General features: G+C 51.5%; 1 protein-coding gene across 1 annotated transcript; it reads left to right on the forward strand.

Annotated features, from left to right (window-relative positions):
- The first annotated feature begins 482 nt into the window (after positions 1-482).
- Positions 483-16646, forward strand: GDF6 (growth differentiation factor 6). The gene is made up of 2 exons (XM_047088867.1): positions 483-906; positions 15682-16646. The coding sequence occupies exons 1-2, from the start codon at positions 483-485 to the stop codon at positions 16644-16646; spliced, it is 1389 nt and encodes a 462-aa protein (XP_046944823.1).
- The last annotated feature ends 5126 nt before the right edge of the window (positions 16647-21772 follow it).

A 21772-nucleotide genomic window follows, 5' to 3' on the forward strand; every position in this document is an offset into this window, starting at 1 on the left:
GACTTAGCGCCCGCGCTGCGCTGCGGGGGAGGTGAGGGGGCGGGGGCGAGCTTCCGACGGTGCTAGGGGGACTCTGGCGCTGCTGATGCTCCTGGCCTCCTCGCCGCCGGGCGACCGCGCCCGCCTTCCCTGGCCCAGCGCTCCCGGCCCGCTCTGCGCGCGCCGCCCGGCAACCCCGCGCGCGTCCCGCGGGGGCGCTGCGTCTCCCAGCCACACCGGCACACCGCGGCCCCTCTCCCCCACACCTCCTGGCCACACCACCGGCCTCTCCTCCCACCCTCCGCTCCCCTCCTCCCCCCACCCCTCCCCTCCCGACGAGGGGCGGGAGGGGGCGTGGCAGGGCCGGGGTTTGTGTGGCTGGGACCCGGCTCCTTGCACTCTGAGTCCGCGCGAGGAGCCGGGCCCCGGCCGCTGTCCAGCCGCTCCGTGCCCCTCACGCCCTGCGCCGCCGCCTCTCTGGGAGACGCTGCCACTCGCTCGCCATGGATACCCCTAGAGTCCTGCTGTCGGCCGTCTTCCTCATCAGTTTCCTGTGGGATTTGCCCGGTTTCCAGCAGGCTTCCATCTCATCCTCGTCGTCGTCCGCGGAGCTGGGCTCCGCCAAGGGAATGCGAAGCCGCAAGGAAGGGAAGATACCGCGGGCGCCACGAGACAGTGCCACGGCCGGGGAGCCCCAGCAGCGCCACGAGCCACAACCGCGGCCACAGGATGAGCCCCGGCGGCGGCCGCCGCAGCAGCCCGAAGCGCAGGAGCCCCCCGGCAGGGGCCCACGCGTGGTGCCCCACGAGTACATGCTGTCAATCTACAGGACTTACTCCATCGCCGAGAAGCTGGGCATCAACGCCAGCTTTTTCCAGTCTTCCAAGTCGGCTAATACGATCACTAGCTTTGTAGACAGGGGACTAGGTAAGTGGCAAAGAAGACGCCCCACTCCCCTCTCCCTGGAACTCCGCAGCCAGGGCGCTGCTTCGGCTCTGGCAGGAGGCTGCGTTTGTGAATTACCATCCCGCTCTGGACGCCTCCCCCTTTCTTCTCTTAAATTGTTTTTCTCAAGCCCGAATAAGTTTATGAATGCAGCTGCAGATTTGACTCCAGTTTTCAGCCCTCCCTTCCTCCCTTCCTTCTTTCCCTTCCTTCCTTCTCTCTCGTCTTTCTTTCTCTTGTCTTTTGCAGAAAGCAGCGTGGTGGCCGCTCGTCTGGTGGCTGGTGGAGGAAGCGTGGAGGACGGGAGGTGGCAGGCAAATCACTGGGTCTGGAGAGGGGACGCGGCGGGGACTGACGGCACCCTTGCCACGGGGTCTCGGGTTGTGCGTGGTGCGCGGTACAAGGCCTGAGCTGCGGTGGCCGACCGGGAGGGCCCTGGGGCACGAGTGAGCAGTTGTAAAGCCCCGAGCTCCCGTTCGCTCCGGGAAAAGCCGGCAGAAGCAAGTCCCGCGGTCGGAGGAGTGAGTCCTCGAGCGGCGTCTGGCATTGCCCCGACCCAGCCGCAGCAAGGGTTCTCAGCTCACCCCAGCGCTGGATGTGGGGGGTATTAACAGCCTGGAGGGAGCCCGGCGCCCTCGGGCGTTTTTGCTCCTGCAGCGAGCGTGCTCTCTGCGGCTCCGAGGCGTCAACCTAGTCGTTTCTGCTAAGGCAGCCGCGAGCAACTGGCAGGGCGGGGCAGGGGCAGGGCAACTAAGTTTGGGGTTTGTTGGTACTTAATCCATATGGGTGCATGGATGTGTTCATCCACCTTTCCCAGCCAGGCATCGCTCCTCTCTTTGAGCTTCTCCCAGGGGCCCTATTCGTGGTTCCCTCCGAGGGCGTGGGTGCATGACTGGGTGCCTGCGGAAACTCATGCACCAGCTCCTTGCCACCCGAGATGGCCCACGTGGTGAGTGCCTTCAAGAGAACCCCGCTCTCCCCATGGCCCCCAGAAACTGAGGAGGGATCCACAGGCACCAGGAACTCAGCTCCTAAAGAGACAATAACGTGGAAGGAGGCAGGAAAGGAGGGGAGAAAAGGGAAAGAAAAGGGAAAGGGGAGGAAGGAGTCGAGAAGAAAGGGAGGAGGAGGTAAAAGAGAGCGAGATTTGGGGGCAGCTATCCATTCCACTATCCTGCCCAGACTTAGCTCCGCGGCTTTGACCGGTTCCCCTCCTCCTACTCCCAGGTCAGTGAAAGTGGGGTCGCTCAGGAACCCGCGAGCGCCAGGGTTCAGGCGGACAGGGCTGCTCCGCTCGGCCTGCCTTGAATACACGCAGGTCCTCGGACCTTTTCGGAGGAGGCTAACGGCCCCCGAGCCCCGGGCTCTTCCCGGGCTTCAGACCCCAGCCTCCACCCTTGCAGCCACCTTCCTTGCAGACCAGGGTTCCTGCCCACGCTGGATTCGCTGCTGCAGCCGAGGTCAGCGAGGTTCATGAGCTGCTGAAAGGTCCAGGCAGCAAATTAACGCCGGCTATTTTATGGTGATTTTAGGGCTACTAAAGTCACCTTTGCAGACACACGTGGCTTCTTCGTAGCGCTGCAACTGGATCCCCAACCTCGGTGCCGGCAGCGCAGTTCGCCCCCCTCCCCCTACCCGGTCTTCTCCCTGCCTCTGTTGTCTCCCTCCCTCTAAATCCTGTTTACCGTCCGCCTTCTCTGCTACCCTAGTCAAAGACTACCCTACACTTCCCTGGTGGAGACACTAAAGAAGCTCAGAGAAAATTGCTTAAGAGGCCTTTCCCCAGGGGAAGAAATCCCGGAGGCCCAGGCTGGCGGGAGGCTGGGCGCCTGTTTTCTTTTCCCCAAAGGAAGTGGCAAGAATCTCCGCCCCTCCCCCAAGCAGGCACCCCTAACTCGTAAGCTGCGCCCTCCGAGTTTGGCCCGGGACCAAGGGACCCTGCAGGCTGTTGGGAGGTGTCTACCGAAGCCTGTGGCGTGCAGGCAGGAGTGGGAGGTCTCTGGAGGGTTCAGCTCCCGCGCCGACGCGGCCTCCCTTCTCCACTGCTGGCGCTGCAGTCTCCCCCCGGGCACCGCACTGGGCGCCCCGGGCGCCGGAGGTAGGGAAAGGGACTGGCTGCGCGCCCAGGCCTGGGGGCCTCTGTTCCCCAGCCAGGTCTCCAGGCTAGCGGGACCAAGACCCAGACGTCGGCTTCAACTCTGGAACGCGGTCCCCAGCCGGAGGAGACGCGGAGTGACCACTTGGACCTCAGCTTCGAAGGCGCGGTCTCCTCCACTCTCTCAGGTTCCCAGAAAACGCGAAGAAAGGCAGTTAGTTGACTGGGAAGGCTGTGCGACTCGTCGCACGCCGCTCGGGGGCGAAGGCGTGCGGAGCTCGAGGCCGGAGGGGGCGCGCAGAGGAGGGGTTGCGTTGCGGGCTACAGCGCCAGCTTGATAAAGGGAAAGCCTCACTTTCCCTCTCACTGATTTTGATTTGATGTGTCACCGGCGGTGACCTCGGGCTGGACCTTCCGGGGCTTGCTTAGCATCGGGCCCCTGATTGGAGTGTTTCAACTCAGCGATCTAATTGAGGGTTCATGTCATAACACATCAAACGGTGTCTAGTCTCCCGTGATGGAAGGGACCCGCCAGCCGCGCATCCCCGGCTCCTGGCGAGGACTTCCGCCCCTCTCACGTGGGGACTCTGAACCGCGCCAAACCCTGCTACATCCCCTCCCCCAACCCGTGGATGGCAGGGCAAGTAGGAGAGAGCAGCGGCCAGCCGAGAGCTGGGCCGGCCGCGCTAACTTGGCGCCTTGCCTCGGGGATGTTTAAATCGCCGTCGAATGCGGCAGGCTTGGCTTGGAGCTGCAGGGTCCCTCAGGGGGAGGAGCAAAGAAAATGCAAGGAGTCCTGAAGCCGGTCCGGGAGGCAGGAACTCCTTACTTACCTAAAGTATTTGTAAAAAGCCTTCCTCACCCGGGAACCCCGGAACCTAAGAGTGGGCGAGTAGGGATAAATTCGGTCGGAAGTCAATGAAGAGCGCTTTGGGTCTATAAAGATAGCACGTTCTCTGTTACCTCATCCTTGCCACCTTCTCCCACCCCATACACACACCTAATGAGGAGACCTGATTGCGACTTTTAAAAAAAGGTCCCTCCTTTCGGGTTGCTCTTCCAGCATCTAGGGGTGATAATAATAGCCAACATATATTGAGCATTTACTGTATACCAAGTACTGTGCTAAAATCTATTACCTGAATTATTTCATCTAATTCTAACAACAACCCCTGGGGAAAGTGCTATAAACAGTGTTTTACAGGTGAATTAAGGAAGACAGAGAGGTTAAGCAAGTTGCTTAAGGTCACACAGAGTGAGGGGTGAAGCACACATCCAATTCTAGGTCTTGTGCACTTAACGATGACACTATATGGCTAGAATAAGGGGTGAGAAAGTTTCTAAAGGATGGTGGCAGGAAGCGGGAACAAAAAAAAGGGGGGACAGATTTGCCACCCGGTCTAATATTCTAGGATTTCTAAGAACCAGTTTGGAGTTGGAGCAGATCTTTGGATTTGAGGGTCTGAATCTGTGCTGTGCTTTGTAGTCTCTGTAAAGGCACAAACCACATTATCCCTGATCTTTACAAATTCTTGCATATTGTGCTTTGACTTTGGATCCACAAAGATGGAAACTGCACGTTTGTGCTGGTGCAGTCGTAAGATCAGAATAGATCAGTTTGGATACAGAGAAATTGCAATTAGCACATGATATAACCATTCAAAGGCCACTAGTACTGGAGTCCTGGGGCCTGGGAAAGGCAGACAATTAGAACTTCTATGAACTCAACATGGCTGAGAGATAGAGGATGAGAGAAAGAGAGAAACAAATCTGGAAATCTCAGCTTTGTAGTTAGAAGTGCCACATAAACAAGGGGGGAAAAAAACCTCCCCCTTGGTTTTGGAAGAAACCAAAATGAGTCTAGGAATACTGCTGTAAGTTTGGTTTCCAGATGATTTGGAAATAAGACTCTTTAAAAAAAAATTTTTTTCCCCTGGTGGTGGTGGTGGTGGTTGTTACAATAGCCTTCTCAGAAAGGCGGCGGTAGGGGACAGATCAAAAACCAAAAATGAGATCGGAACATCCTTGAGGAACTTGACACCCTAGAAATGAATCGTTGGAAAGTCTGCCGTTGACTGTTGCCTTCTTGGTTTACCTTGTGGGTCTCCATTATCAGAGGGCAGGGCAGGACAATTGTGGGGATAGCCGGGCCGGGAGGAGGGCATTCTCAGAGCTGCAGAGTTCCCTCGCGATTGAAGTTTGTCCTGTACAGCATGTTTATGCAAAACAGCGAGTTTCTGGGTGGACCTGGGCCGCAGAGTGGCGTAATCAACGCAGCAGCGCTTTTGCCCCGACCCTGTTGTCGTTGGCAAACGGAAAATGAAATATAAGCAGGGAAGTATTTTAATGGGGACGGAGGGAATTCACAACTGTTAATTATTTGGTGACCTTGTATTCGATTTGTTTGAGTCCCTTATAAAAACACTAATGCAGACCAGACGGCCAAGTGAGGAAGCCGGCAGAAGGTTCCAATCTAGGCTTTATTTCCCCGGAAAGAGGGAACAGCCTTGGAAAAGGATTGCTGAGCGTTCAGAGTGTGCGCGTGAGGGCGCGCCCGAGTGAGCGTCCGCGTGGGGTTTGCTTTGCTGTCCAGGTTCATGATCTTCTACCAGGCGGTGGAGTGGAAGGTCCTGGGAAAAGGCCGAGGGTGAGGGAAGGAAGCTTTAAAGCAGAAGTTTGTTCTTCTCTTCTGGCGGGAAGGATTAAAACATTTTAAGGCCACAAACCACAAACACCTAAGCCATTGGCTTGCTGTTAAATATCAGTTGCTGTCACCCCCTTCCCTAAGGCCCTAAGGCCTTTGAAGACTCTTACAAGGGCCGCCTTAGCAAGTAAGCTAAGAACACCTAGTGTCTTCTGCAGCGAGAGTGCGAGTGTGGCCAGAATTCTGGGCGAGCTTCCTCTGCAGGGGAGGCTAATTTGACAGGGACACTGAACGTTTTCCCCCGGCGCGGGAGGCTCTTGGGCTCTGCGAGTTTGCGCGATAGAGTTGCTGGTGGGGGAGGGGATCGAAAAACGTGCCCAAACATCCTTGCCTTTCCTCCACACTAAAAGAAAACCAACCAACCAAACAAACAAACAAAAAAAAAAAACAAAACAAAAACCAAAAAACAAGTCACCTAAGCCACAGCCCACGACAGGCCTTGAGAATCCCTTCCGCAAGCTGAAAGAAGACACGAAACCTCCCCCCTTGCGACCCGAGCGTTTGCGCGTCGCCTGGACCCGCGGGGAACGCGGGCGTTGCATAGATGGAGGTCCTAACGCAACCGGTTTTTTCTCCCAGTCTCAGTTCTCTGGGTTCTGGCGGCACACCTCCTAGCAATTGGTGTCGTCTTTCTGGGGCGGTGTAGGGAGAAGGAGAAGAGAACGGGACGGAGGGGCGGGAAAAAGATAGTACGAAAGAGAGAGGGCAGAACGAAAACGTTTGCTTTCTGCCGGGACTGCTGCGTGCTTTAAACGACGCAGAGCAAATCAACAATACCCCCTGGGGGGCTTTTAAGGGAAGTGAAGGGCATTAATTCAATAAGTCCTCGGGTACAGAATAACCCTGGTCGAAGGATGCTCTCTAGATCCGGGGACAGTATCCCAGCGGAGGCCGCGACGTATGGCAAGCGGGACTGTGGATCTCCGCGTCACTTCGTGGCTGGGGGCATCAAGCACTCCACCCTACCCCCGTCTCCCTTCAAAGCCCTGGCTTTAAGCTCAATGGCAGTTAAGTGGTGCCCTCTGTTTACAGGAATGAAATCGGGCCTCGTAGGCCTAACGAGTTCCAGGGTTGCTGTCCCCTGCCTTCCAGGACCGTCCACTAGCGCTGCTGGGGGCAGAGGGTTGGGTCGGCGTGGGGTGAGAAGCTGCGGGAGCTAGGAGGGACTGGCGGCGGGCGGCGGGCCGCGCTGGCCAGCGTTCCCGGAGAAGCGCGCGCCGCGCAGCCAGTGGCCGGGGTGTCTGGGGGCGGAGCTCGGCTTAGGGACCGGGTAGTGGGCGTGCTGGAGAGGAGAGGGGCGGGCTTGTGGCCCAGGCGGACGCCGGTGGAGCTGAGTGAGCCGAGCAGAAAGTGGGGGCAGGAGCTGCGCGGAGGGTTGGTTTTGGGATCCCGGGTGGTTTATACGGCCCCCTACCCCGTACTCTCCCTAAATAACGTGAGAACCAAAGAGAATCCTTGCGCCCGCTTTGCCAATCTGGCTTTGCAAGATGGTCCAGCCCTCATCCCACTTCCCAGAACTGTTGCTCCTAAGCCCCGTGGGGAGGGAAATTGAATGATGTTGGCCTATGGTCCATAGCTGCCACAGCGAGTCTCATTTTGGTGCGACGTTATTTTGGAAGTCAGCTCAAGGTGAACTCATTGGAGCAGAGTTTCCACGATCCCAGCCCTTTAAAGAAGACACACCATTGAGGTTTCTCCTACGCAGCACCCCTGGACGCTGAAGGTCCTATCCTGTCCACACAACACGCCGGTTGGAACCCCTCTCCACACCTGCAACCTGAGAACTGGTCAGGGAGGAGAAACCAAATAAAATGGAACCTTTTCTTCTACTTTTGTTCTCAAAACTCTCTAGTCAAAAGGCCCGATCATGTTCCAACCGGGAAAGCTGGTTCACGTCGGCAATTCATCCTCCTGGCCAATCCTGGGTCACTCCAGTGGGCTCCCAGAGACCCTGCTGGTCAACAGGGCAGCGAGGGCGGCCCCTGGCAGATCAACCCGGTCCGGGCCCTGCGTGCGCAACTCCAAGGGAAGGGCAGTGACCTGCGGAGGACCGCAGGACTCCGCGGAAAGCTGGGGACAAAAGCTACAGCATGAGGGAGTGGTACCAAGTTTCCGTCTGGATTTCATCTGCAGTGATGTCAAATTAAGATTTTGGGAGACCAGGGTGAGACTGCAGTGAAAAGAGACGCCTGTGAAGTGTTTTTGATCTCCGCTTTGAATCTCTGGCTCTTGAACCCCTCTCAAGAACTCGTAGCCAAGAGCGTTTGCACTAAGTCCTTGGACACCACTTTACAAATGAATACATTTCATCTTAGAGAAACGAAAGGAGTCTCCTTGAAGCTTCTTTGCCTTCCGAGTCCTGCTGGGGGTGCGCAGTGCCCAGTGCTCCGGGGGAGGGCTGGCCGCCTTCTCCCGCCAGAACCTCGCCTTACTGCCATTGAAGGCTGTGCTGAGACTCCGGGTGTGCTGGAAGTTCAAAGTTCAGTCGGGTGGCATTCAGGGTTCGCCTTTCCTCCCCTCCTCACGTTGGACCCAAGCGTGGTGCTCGAACACTGGGATTTCTCTGTGGGATCCCCGCTGGCCACCAGACCTGCTGAATTGTATGGGATTTACAAGGCCCAGACTCTTTGCAGGGAGGAGGGTGCCAGTCGGCCAGGCTTGGGAGAGAGGCTGGAAAAGCCTCTGAAGATTCCGTGGAGGACCCGCCTGAGGCCTCTCTGGCTTTGAAAGGAGGAAAACAAGCTGACAAATTCTGGGCCAGCTATTGGAGAAAACACTGGGGAAGCCAAGAGATCTAGAGAGAAGCTAGATGGTTGACTGTGTGGTGATCACACACACACACACACACACACACACACACACACACACACCAACCTATAGGGCCTTCTCAGGTGACTCAGTGGCTGGGCCTCATTCATTGCTACACCCCATCTTCCCCACCAAATGTTCCTGGCTCTTTGCCCTGTGAAGATCACCCTCATCCCCACCCCGATTGCCTCTGTGGACAGATCATGCCCCACAAAAGGGCTCCAAAGTGGGAAGTGAGGGGCGGGGAAGGCTACTAACCCCCAGGCCTGTTTGGGCTGGGTCTGCCCAGCCAGGAACCAAATGCCAGGGTTGGCATATGGGCCAGCACTGGCCCTGAACCCACAGAGGAGGGAACCTGCTAGGAGGGACCTATCTTTGATGAGATTCTGGCTGGAGGTTGGTTGCCCACCTGGAGGTTGTGACAGAGACCTTGGCGGTGGAGGGACATAATGACAGGAGCACTGAAAAGGGTCTGTGTGATGGGGGTGAAGCCACAACCCCTATAGGCCTTGCCCCTCACTGGACCTCAGATGAATAGAAGCTGGAAGCCCTTGCTTCTCTCCTCCTCCCAGCACCTCTCCTCCACTCACTTCTGGAAATCCTGTGGAAACAATTGGACTGCATCTCCTCAAAGAAGGCCAAGAGGAGTGCAGGTGCATCTTTTGCCTACCTGATTTGGGTGGTTACAGTAATCTTGGCTGTGTTCATTGGGTGCTTCTGTGTGTCATGTACAGCTGGCCCTGGCTGCCTTGACTCTGACTTTTACAATGACTCTGCAAGGTGGGGGGTGGTTCTCCCATTTTACAAGATGAGGCCTATGAGGTTGGGAGAGATTATAGGACCTAGAGTATCCAAGGTCATCCAGCCACTAAGTTACAGGTCAGGATTCAAATCTATGTCTCTTAGAGTCTAGACTTTTGTGCTAATTCCACATTGTCAGTAGTAACTAACATTCACACACGTCTTCAGATAAATGTCTTTCCTACTCTTCTCATTTGCCACCCCTCCCGCAGTGACTCTGTGAGTTGATGTTATCCTCATTTTGTAGATGAGAGAATTGTTTCCCTGTAAGTTCTCTTTCAAAAGTCCAACTGTTAACATCCCTTCAGTTCTGCTGTTTAGGAAGTGATTTACTCTTAGAGACTAGAGACCGATGCTCTTCCCCCAAGCATGGGCTGCATGAAAGAGCAGGAGCCTTCTCAGAGTTTCTACCAGACACAGAGATCAGGGGCTAGGATGTCCAGGGTGGTGGCACAGATTTCGGAGCCATATGGCCATGTTTACTTCTTGGTATCTTGGGCAAGTTACCATTCAGCAATCTGCATGTGAAGTTTTCTGGTCCATAACATGAGCATACTCGTGATATCCTTTTCTTTTTCATAGTTACTTTTGAGGCTTAAATGAGTTGTTATAAGGATTTAGATCATGCGCAATAGATAGTGTTTGCTATTATGATTTCTATTCTGGATGGTCAAGCAAGTGCACCCTATGGAGGGTGAATTGCGTGGATGGCCTCTTGAATCTGCACCTCAGTGAGGAGGCTTCGTGAGATCAGCAGTTTGCAACAAATCTCAACAGAGGCAGGACTCAGGACAAGAATACAGGAGGATGCTCAAGATATTACTGTGTCCCAGGAGAGGGTAATCGTTGGAGCACAAATTACTCAGAGGCCTTCATGCCCCAGGAGAGAGGGCTGGTGGCTCATTTTTACTCACCCTGTTCATCTGACTGTGTTTCTAACCTGTCGACTTTGGCACCTCAGGCAGTGCTGAAGCTGAGTAACTAGGGAGCAAGTGACTTCCAATCTAACCGTGAAATTCCTGCTTGGAGATCCTCCTTCTAGTAAAGGAAAAAAAGAATCCTTGGGGAACCCAGTTCGCCTTGAATTGATGGCATTGGTGATGAATCTGCGTCGCGTGTCTTTCCTCCCTCTTTGCTCCACCGCCCAACGAGTGCCCTGGAAGAGGCGTGGCCACAGGTCTGAGGGCCCCGGATAGAATTAAGACCTTCAGATCCTGTCCTTTACTAGTGGCAAGGCATTGGGCAAGTGAAGATAACTCATAGAATCCCAGTTTCTGCATCCATAAATGAATGTAAAGTAGAACGGGTCTCACCGCCAGCGGTGAGGATTCAGGGACAGAGGCCATCAAAACCCAGGCACTGGCCTGCCACAAAGGCGCGCCTCATACACGTTCAGTGGGGCTGTTGGCCAAAGAATGAGGGGTTTGGGGGAAAGGGTTAGCTGCAAAGACGTCTGGAGTTTTAGTTGTAAAGATGGGTGACTATCCCGCCCCTTCTTACTCCTCCCCACCCCACCTAGGGAAGTGGGGGTGGGAAAGTCCACTATCATCTCGGCTTTCTGAGCCCCTGCCTAGTCGCAGGATCTGTGCCATTGGAGGACGTGGGGCGGGACGCGTGGCGGGGTGTCGGGTGGAGGCGAGTGGGGCCCTCTAGGGTCACCTCAAATGCAAAGGACGAGAGCCCGGCACGCACTGAGGAGCCTAGAGAGCTGGAGCCGCGGGGGCACCCTGGAAGGGTGAGGGGCGAGAGACAAAAAATCCCCGCAAGGACTCTCAAGCGGGACCTCAAGCTGTGTACCTATCTCAGGAATGTCTTGGAAAAAATGCAGTGTGTGAGCTTTCCGCCCCAAACCAAATGAAACTGCGGGTTTTCAGAAACTCTCCACTGGGTGGCCCAGCGGAGCTGGCCCCAGCGTGAGTAGCCCTGGGGGACCCTCGGGGCGCATTTCCTGCCGCCTGGAGTCCCTCCACGAGGCCACCCTCCTGGGGCTCAGGTTCTTGGGTGTCGGGTCTTTGGTGCTGTGGGCAACCTTTCCTTTCCCGTCTGGTGTTTGTTTCTTAGCTTTCTCCCGCCACGTACTGAGACTGCGACCCCGCATTGATGACTTTACCGTCCTAGGCCAGTTTTCTAATTTAAAATGGGCATTACAGTCCCTACCTTGCAAGTGATTCGTTTTTTTCTTGTGCCTTCATCTGTTTCCTTTTTAAATTGTTTGTCAAATTCCACACTAGATGTACATGTTTGAGGTGTCCTCAGCCTTTTACCAACTTGCTCTTAACTCAAAAACGGCTGACCTATTTATGAAGACTTCTCTTCAAGTATACAGATGTTTGTCCCTTCTCCTTCTCTCCTCCCCCTCCTTCCTCCATCCACCCACCTGGGAAAGTTGATAGGCACAAATCCAGCAACTGTAACTCAAAAGGTCTGTACATCTAATACTCAACAAACACCGAGTAAACTGGAGTCTGAGCAAAGCTGTAACAAACCAGGTCGGTGCAAATTAAAACAAAATAAAAAGCTCCCATGATTACTGATTGATTTCAATTTAAAGGTGGAAACCTTAGGATTCCCTCCCAGGATGTAAGAAAGTACCACAAACAGAAGGGAAGGTTCATGTTTCTAGTGAGGAGGATGGGAGAGAGGGTCAATTGGTGATATCAGCCCTCATTTATACAGGACTTGGTGGGAGAGGAGGCTTGTGGGAAGGGAGTGTGAAGGGCTGGCTTCCTACCCAGAGGTGGCCATGACGGCAAGGCCAGGCTTTCTGATGCCAGGTCAGCAAAGTGTCTTCAGGGTCACAGGGGATGGTGGTGTGTGCACTCCCCAGGTTGGATGCCTCCTTTGGGCGATTTCTGTGATGCATGGCCCCAGAGCAGGTCCAGACAGGTGGGGAATGTGGTCTGTAGGAGAGCTGCACAGAGAAGCCACCTTCTCAGACCCTCTGTTCAGGGGTTAGAGGTTCTGGAGACCCAGTGAGAGTACATGTGGCTGAAAGAGTACCAAAAATGTGGGGGTGGCTGTGGGGGGCAAAAAGAGCTGGGAAGAATAGTGACTTGGTTCTAGTGAGTACGGCCTTAGAGTCTGCCCTGGGTCCTGTGCTTTGGAGGACCCTGTTTTGCCTCACCTCCAGTGGTGCCCCACCCCACATGGTGAGGAATCTAAGGAGCCAAGGGGACATGCTCATGTAGATTCATGGCTCTTACAGTGAGATCCCAGACCAGCAGCAGAATCAGCATTGCCTGGGAGCTTCAGAAAGATGCATTTTCTAGGCTCTATAAGAAACCTCTGGAGCTTGAGAGAATTTGCATTTCTAACAAGCTTGACGCTGTGTGGTGCTGATGGTGCAGACTTAAGGGGCCTCTACAGGTTTAGTGGCCTTGAGAGCTACTATTCTACTGTGGTCATTGAACCATAGAGCTCTTGCCCAACTAGCCCAGAGTCCCCTTCAAGGGCCTGGACAACTTCTTCATTGGGTTTGTCCTCCTAAGAGTGTATCTGCCCCAGATATATGCCTGGAAGCTTGCACCTGTGAGCAAGGGAGTCCACATTGGTGCAGGTGAGGCTGTTGGAGCTGCGATGGAAAGAGAAAGGAGCAGGTTAGACTGAAGCCCCCATTTGCACTCTTTCCCTGAGCCCTGGAAAGATTAAGAGCTGGCGGATCTTGCTAGAAAGACCATCAGAAATCCCAAGGCTGCACAATCAGTAGAACCCTCTCTCTACAGATGCTTTCCTCTGTTCTGACACCTCTTGGGAAGTAGAGAAAAGTAATTCAGCTGTGCAGACTAACCATTATTAGCCCACACTTACAAAAAAAAAAAAAGAGTAGAAACAAAATAGGCTGCTTTCTCCATGTTTCACGAGAGAGATATAAATAAATCATTACCCTTTGCACCTTTCTATGCTCTCCAGCCAGTGACAAATTGTCTCAAGAGTTATGTAAGCAGGGATGGAAATGATTTCCTTAAGGAGTCCATGTTTTATTCCTAGCAAGCCCTGAAAATACAGTTTGGACTGTATCCCCCCATCCCTTATACCCCAGCCATTCCTGGTTGCTTTTAAACTCTAGTACCTGGACTACAATGGAGAGGCAATGGGGCTTAGGGGCTAAATGCTCCAACTCTGGAATTAAACAACAGACCTAAGTCTGGATCTCAACTTCACCACTTACTAGCTGTCAGGCTTTGGTAATTAACTTAATTTCCCCAAACCTTGGTTTTCCCACCTGTAAAATGGGAACAATAAGAATATCTACCTTACAGAACTGGTCTGTGCTTGTGGATAAAGTAAGGATGAAAAATACATCAGCCCTCACAATATTTAGCTGGTGCAGCAAATGCCTTCTGTTTGTCCATCTCATCACACCCTTAGTTTAGGGAGAGAGAAATATGAGAGGCAAGAAAGTGAAGCCTAAGGCAATAGGTCCAGAGATCTGGGTGGTGGCTGAGGGTTGTCAGACACAGGTTTCTTTAAAGGAGGAGAAGAAAGTGTGCTGAGTTCCCACTGATTTTAATGTGACCCTGGCCGGTTTGAAGGTCTTGGCTTCCATAAATCAACCGCCTCCAGCAGCTTTTCCCTCTTCACCTCTCTAACCCTTCCCACAGCTCCATCTCAGGTCAGGACTTGTGCGTTAGAGTGAGGTAGCCAGCCATGCAGTCAGCCTAGAGTGGGGACTGGGTGTGGCTGAGGCTCCAGACCCAGTGCCCTGGGGCTACATCTGGATAGGCAGGGAGGGTCGGACCCAGGACCCAGTGACGCTTTTACTATTGAAATCGAACCAAACTTTACTAGCTTCTGGGGAAAGCTGGGGGCTTTGGGGATTTTTGTATTTGCTGGGTTGTAAATATTTTATGAGAAGGCAGCCCAGGAAAATCTGGTTAGCTTTCCGCCTTGCACATTGAAGTGGGGTTGGCTTCATGCACAAATGCATCAAAAAAGAAGTCAAGTTGTGCCTTGGTCCCAAAGAATTCATCTTGGATTTTAAAAGCTTGTTATTCCCGCCACCCACCCCCTGCCATCATGTGCCCCAAATTTCTTTTTCTTATTTGTAATCAAAAATTTAATCCGCAAGATGAGTTGCGAAGCAAGAAGATTTCAAGTTGGGTGGGTGGGTGAAGGGGAGTGTGTGTGTGTGTGTGTGTGTGTGTGTGTGTGTGTGTGTGTGTGTGTTTGAGGTATTCTCCTTACTGGTGTATTTCTCTTTGACTGAGGGATCTTCTCAATGGATAGATGCCTGGTGTGTGTGTTTGTTCCTTTGCCCCCTGCAGACTTCTGAAAGCTTCATTGCTCTTTTGTTTGTTGTTAAAATGGTAGGTGAATTTGAGGAAGGAAGGAAGGAAGGAAGGAAGGAAGGAAGGAAGGAAGGAAGGAAGGAAGGAAGGGAGAGATAATATAGTCGATCTTCAATCTGTCAGCTTTGTATTGGGCCTAAATGCTTCAGCAAAACTGTCTAATGGGCAGCAACATCCCCCCAGACCAGTGGGTCTAAACTAGGGCTGCATCTTCAAATCATCTTGGAGCTTAAAAACAAACAAACAAACAAACAAAACTGACAAAAACCCAGTACCCAGGCTCTACCCTCAGATATTCATGCAATTGGTAAAAGCAAGCCCTGGCACTGGTAATTATTAACGTCTCTAGATGATTATAATGGGCACCCAGAATGCGAATAGCTACGTTTCTCACTTATTGCCCAGCATGTACTCCAGCTGGCACAGCTGTACCGCCTGCGGTGAGCAAGATGGACATGACATGGTCCTAGCTCCTATGGGTCAGTGGAGGGGGGCAGGATGTTGCTGGGAAAGACCACTAAAGAGACAAATATAAGCAAGTGTTTGTAGATAAAGCTAAGTGCCGGGAAGATAATAAGCCAGGTCCTGTGATAGTGACCAAGGGAGGCTACTTTAGATCAGGGTGGTCGAAGATGGCCTCACGGAGGAGGTGACATTTGAACCGAGACGTGAATGATGAGAACGAGCCAGCCAGCCAAAAGGAGGTCTCGGGGAAGCGCGGCCCAGGTCCACGACCACAAAGGGCACATTAGTGGTTACGCAGGCTCCTTGGAGGGGAAACCGGGGAGGCCGCCGCCACCGCCGCCTCTCCGGCAGCCAACGACTTCCGCCCTGGGAGCCCCCGGCTGACAGGAGGAGGGGGGCCTGCCCCGATGCTCCCCCTCCTCTGGCTGCGCACCGGCCAGGCGGGGAGCCCGGGTGGTCAGGCCCCGGGCTGGCCGAGCTGGACTCCCAGCCGGCCTGCCCCGCTCCCCGCCCTTTTCCTCCCGGGGACGGCCGCAGAGCACCGGACTGATCTCCCCCTTAAGTGAAACTGACTGTAATTATTTTTTATCTCGCAGACGATCTCTCGCACACTCCTCTCCGGAGACAGAAGTATTTGTTTGATGTGTCCACGCTCTCAGACAAAGAAGAGCTGGTGGGCGCGGAGCTGCGGCTCTTTCGCCAGGCGCCCGCAGCGCCCTGGGGGCCGCTGGCCGGGCCGCTCCACGTGCAGCTCTTCCCCTGCCTGTCGCCCCAGCTGCTGGACGCGCGGACCCTGGACCCGCAGGGGGCGCCCCGGGCCGGCTGGGAAGTCTTCGACGTGTGGCAGGGCCTGCGCCAGCAGCCCTGGAAGCAGCTGTGCTTGGAGCTGCGGGCCGCGTGGGGCGAGCCGGGAGCTGGGGAGGCCGAGGCACGCGCGCCGGGGCCGCAGCAGCAGCCACCGCCCCCGGACCTGCGGAGTCTGGGCTTCGGCCGGAGGGTGCGGCCCCCCCAGGAGCGCGCCCTGCTCGTCGTGTTCACCAGATCCCAGCGCAAGAACCTGTTCGCCGAGATGCGCGAGCAGCTGGGCTCGGCCGAGGTCGCGGGCCCGGGCGCCGGCGCCGAGGGGTCGTGGCCGCCGCCGTCGGGCGCCCCGGACGCCGGGCCTTGGCTGCCCTCACCCGGCCGCCGGCGGCGGCGCACGGCCTTCGCCAGCCGCCACGGCAAGCGGCATGGCAAGAAGTCGAGGCTGCGCTGCAGCAAGAAGCCCCTGCACGTGAACTTCAAGGAGCTGGGCTGGGACGACTGGATTATCGCGCCCTTGGAGTACGAGGCCTACCACTGCGAAGGCGTGTGCGACTTCCCGCTGCGCTCGCACCTGGAGCCCACCAACCACGCCATCATCCAGACGTTGATGAACTCCATGGATCCCGGCTCCACCCCGCCCAGCTGCTGCGTGCCCACCAAATTGACTCCCATCAGCATCCTGTACATCGACGCCGGCAATAACGTGGTCTACAAGCAGTACGAGGACATGGTGGTGGAGTCCTGCGGCTGCAGGTAGCGGCGCCTTTCCTGCTGCCTTGGCCCCTGACCGCAGGGGAGGCTTGACTAAAGAGAGGCGGAGGAGGAGCTGGCCTTGGAGGAGGCAGAGGGTGGGGGAACAGCCTGGACATGCAGCCCGGTGGGAGAAGAGGGAGCGCAGCCTTCCCAGAACCTTCCACCTGCCAGCCCAGAGGGAGATACGGATTTTCACACCTCGCCTGGCCACCCTGGAAAAACAAGCCAAGGAGGATTTCTTTAGTTTTTTTTTTTTTTCTTTATTACTGTGGCTTTGGATTTCCTTGTGTGTCTCACAGGTTTTGATAGGAGGTGGGGGGCGGGGAGACGCATACCTGTTTCTCAACCGCTCCAAGGATTGAAAATTTTGTAGCTTAAGAAGAGAAACAGTGTGGGAGGAAGAATCACCTTTGACCACATCTTGGTTTGATTGTTTTCTATCCGTGTAAAGAAGGTGGGTTTTTTGTTTGTTTGTTTGTTTGTTTGTTTTTTCTGGCCATGGCCTAGCCTATGCCTTGTGACCTCCCAAGCAGAAGAGTGTTCAAATAGAGGAATTGGCACCGGGAACAGGAAAGCCAGGAACGGCCCTAGCTTTAGAAGAACTTGCTTTTATACCTGGCTGCCCTGGGCTCTCCCAGGAGAGGGAGCTGGCAACCGGCATCTCACTCAAGGGGGCTCAGGTCCTTTCTGTTGCTTTTTCTGGTAGGGGAAAGGGGGACTGGTATGGATGGAATGACAAGAATGAGTCCAAATGGAACCCCCTGAAGGATAATGAGAAACCACAGGGCCTGCCTCTGATGGGGCTGACACTGAGGTGTATTAGCCAGGCTGGAGGTAACCCAGGAAAAACCCTTCTGTGGTGTCTGTTTCTAATTGATTTCTTTGAACAGAATTTGCCAAAATTCAGACATCCCCTTTTAAGGGGAAGGTGATTTTCCAGTTAAACAAAAAGTGAGTAGGGACGGGAAGCTATGTAACTAAGGTAAGAGGTGCAGAGGAGGGGAAATGAGCCAAGAAGCAGAGGATGAAGTCAGGACGGGAGGTCGTGGGCCCCAAGGAAGGATGGGGAGAAGGGGGCAGGCCAGAAGCAGGGAAGAGAGGATGAAAGGGGACAAAGGTCCCTGTGCCCGTAGATTTCTTTAAAATCTATGTTTTCTCCCCTCTCTCTAACATTCCTGAAAGATTACCAACCAGCAATAGCCCAGGGCTCCCCCAAAAGAATTGTTTCAGATTGTAATTACCAGTTAGGCAATGTTTTTAAAACTTAGTAATGAGAAACTGTGAAAAGAGCTAAGTGTTACATTGAGCTTGGAGTGGGAGATGGGGAAGGGACAGTGAGGGAGGAGGCAGGGGCGGTATTCATCTTCCGAAAGGAAGCAGGAGAGAGCACAACACAATTTCAATACCATTCCCAGATTGTCAGAAACATGAACTTTCCCCCAGCCTGCACCAGTATTATTTTCAAACATTGCCCATATGTAGGCCCTTTGCAGCATTAGTTTCCTTCCTAGCTTTGACCATGAAATGGTTTAAACAAGGGAACTTGTACCAACCATTAAAAAAAAAAAAAAAGTTTTTGTTTTTTCCTAAGTGGTTTTGCTCTCTCTCGATCTAAACCTGTTGCTTGTTTGGTTCAGAGAACTACAAACTGTCCAAGAAAGGGTGAGAATGATTTTTAAAAAATGCTAATATAAAATGCTAAGTAAAAAAAAAAAAAAAAAAGACTTGGCCAGGAGAAATAATTTAAAATGCACATTTGCTTTGGATGCACTGTTGTTCTGTTACGGCTGTATATATTTGTTTATTTAAGGTGGCTGAAAGTGCAAAGGGGAAATGGACAGCATGCAATTCATCTTAATGTACAAACCTTATATGCACTCAAATGTTATAATTTCTAATATTTTAAAAGTTTATATTCGAGTTGTACAAAGTTACGCATTAATCAGATATTTCATTCTTTCATAATGTTATCATTTTCTTAAATATTATTACAAAATTTTAAGTCTGTCTAATGGAGAGTTTTTTTAAACTGTCTACCTCACTATAATACAAGTATTTACAACACTAAAGTTACCGGAGGTCAATTTTATATTCAAAACATTTTTTACAGTACACTTTACTTGGATGATACGCAGTCTAATACTGTATTATTAAACTCATTTTCCCCCTTAATCACTCAGCCTGGTTTATATGGATCTATTTAGAAAAATCATTTTCTCACGGAAATGTTGTCAGTGGTATTTTGGTCCAGTATGGGACTGAATGTCTGGAAAGGCACTGGTTATTTGAAAGTGCATCATTTAGAGCATTGCACTTTTTCTTCATAACTCTTCCATGACTCTTCGTGAAATTTTCATTTACCAGATTAAAGCCAAATCCTCATCAACTCTTAGAAAGTGTTGATAAAGCCTGTAATGCACTCCAGCATCTCAAGACCCCAAATAAGAATTGGGATGATTTCTTGGCTTCTTTAACGTTGAGAAAAAGGCTGTAAATTATTTAAGCCCACCAAGATGTCAGTAACTACTGTCTTCATGTATGGCATACTGCAAGCAGAAGATATGAGACGTTCTCTGTTCACTTACTGTAAATCAAGCTCGTACTTGCTGTACACACAAGTGCAAGTCTGAGCCCTCGCTGTAGGTCAGGCACAATGATGTATGTGCATTATTTCATTTAAACCCCTCAGAAACTCCATGATATAGGTATCATTTTTGTCCCCATTTTACAGACCAGGAAACTGAGGTGCAGAGAGGTTAAGCAACCTGTCAGTGGTCATGTAGCCAGGGCATGGCACTGAGGTTTTAAACCTAGTTCTTTCAGACTGTAGAGCCTGAGGCATCAACCCCTATACAATTCTCCCCCAACCTCTTCTACCTGCTCTCTGGTTGGTGCCTAAATGTCAGTGTGGGGAATTTGCAATTAGTCACAATTCTGGAGGTTGGTGAGCTGTCACAGGGGCCACCAGCGCTGCGTGCGGGTTTGGAATATGTGAATTGTGTGACTGCTAGGGTGGGGGAAGCTGAAATGTGGGTACACATTGCAAAGCTCAGTGAGTTCTTAGCTTAGGCTTGCCCCGGGAAACCCCGTAGTTTAGGTCATTGCTGGGTTTCTGCAGAGTCTCTGCGGTTTTTTGGAACTGCCTGGGTGTGGTTTTGTGAGTGGGTTCTCACAATAATGGTCAATTTACAGATAGGTTATGTTTCAATAGACTGGTTGTAAGTGGTCTGTGTAAAGGTGAGAAACATTTTCCTATGGAAACAATAATGTTGGTTTGAGTTTCCAGGTCATTTTGCATAAGTTTTATTTACCCAAATGGAAGTTTTTAATAAAGCAATTTTGACTTCTGGGTTTTGGGGACAGATAATCCCCTGGGAAAGAAAAAAAAAAAAAAGAGGCTCTTGCTCTTCTCTTTCCTGGGTGGAGGTGGGTTTTGAAATAGTTGAGAATTCTTTGCGCTCTCCACCACTCTTTCTGTATCCCTCACCCAATTCCCCAAGCTCCCCAGCTACCCCTGGGACTGCCAGCCCTGCCCTGTAGTGTGTCCCCAATCCAGAGATTTCCCTTTTCTGCATAAATATTTCCAGCCCCAAAGTTATTTTTCTCTCTTCCTTCCATCAGAAAGTTTATTCCTTCACTCAGATGGTAGAAGAAACACGATCTCGATCGGATTGAATTACATGAAGATGTAAATATCTCCTAGTTCCTTAACCTTGGAGACATTTGCATTTTAAGAAAAGAACCTTGGGTAACTCAGATTTCTTGGGAGTGATGTGAAAGACTAAATAGAAGATTCAACACTCCAGCCACACACAACTTTGAGGTTGAATATGAGCTAGGCACTAAAGATACAGGGTGAATGGAAAGAACTGTCAATGTGAATTTTTTGATGTCCTTTAAGGTACATCGCTATTTATAGCTAGTGTTTTAAAAATTAAATGCAATGCATTAAAGCAAAAACATTTAATAACTTAGTTTTTTTCTAAAGCTCTTACGTTTAATGAGTGTAGGCCCCATAAAGAATTTGTTGCCCTTGTTTTTACTCATTGCTATATTCTTAGCATCCAAAATAATGCCCAACACAGAGCATACACTCAATAAATATGCTGAATGACTTTACAAATCCTATTTTACTTGTTAATATAATAATTTTAGTAAGCACTTTGAAGGGAGACTTAGATTTATGCCTCTTCCACTCGAACGGATCAGCCTCCCTTAATTCTGGTTACAAACCTAATTAATAGACTTCCTTTAAATATTGCACACTGCTTTTATCAATTTAATATATTCATTTTTCTTTTAGAGCCTTCAAATTTCTCTAATAAGAAAAAAAACTTCTTATATATTTAAACCCCTCTTAAGTAAAGCTAATAAATTAAACTTCTTAAGATGATTCTTAAGCATTTCAATACTGTTTATATCATTTGGCTTAACATCAGGAATCTAAAATTAGTTACCCAATTATCCATTTAAATTGATTTCAGAAGGCTAACCTGCTAGATACCTTAATAGACAACATTTTTTAAAGCTTGAAAATGTTTTAAATACCAAATATATACAAATTGTCTGAATAATTAAAAAAAAACCTATTTTTGGGGCACCTGGGTAGCTCAGTCGGTTAAGTGTCCGACTTTGGCTCAGGTCATGATCTCACAGCTCCTGAGTTTGAGCCCCTTGTCAGACTCCATGCTGACAGCTTAGAGCCTGCTTCAGCTTCTGTGTCTCCCTCTCTCTCTGCTCCTCTCCCACTCATGCTCTGTCTCTCTCTTTCTCAAAAATAAATAAACATTAAAAAAAAGTTTTAAAAAAAACCTATTTTTGAACGTAGTACACAGTGTTAATGATTGAGATTCGATTTACTTAATCTTTATACTCTATTCCAAAATTTCTTTGGGTGAAAAACACTAGCCCACTCCTGAAAATTGTAGTGTCACAAGCAAGGTAGAGTGGCCATTTCAGCAGACTGTGGCTGCAAATCTACCAAAAGTTTCAGTTGAGAAAGGAGATGGATTCTCCCTGAGACACTGACCACATGCGAACTCCCTTTTAACACTCACTGTAACTACATGAACTCCAGACTCCTGTCTTTTATGAGGTGGTCTCTCTTGGTTTCAAGATAGGTCATTAACT

Source organism: Lynx rufus, unplaced genomic scaffold, assembly GCF_022079265.1.
Source record: "Lynx rufus isolate CCGP_SWC_20201006 ecotype Redwood Valley unplaced genomic scaffold, mLynRuf1.p SCAF_26, whole genome shotgun sequence".
NCBI classification, from domain to species: domain Eukaryota; kingdom Metazoa; phylum Chordata; class Mammalia; order Carnivora; family Felidae; genus Lynx; species Lynx rufus.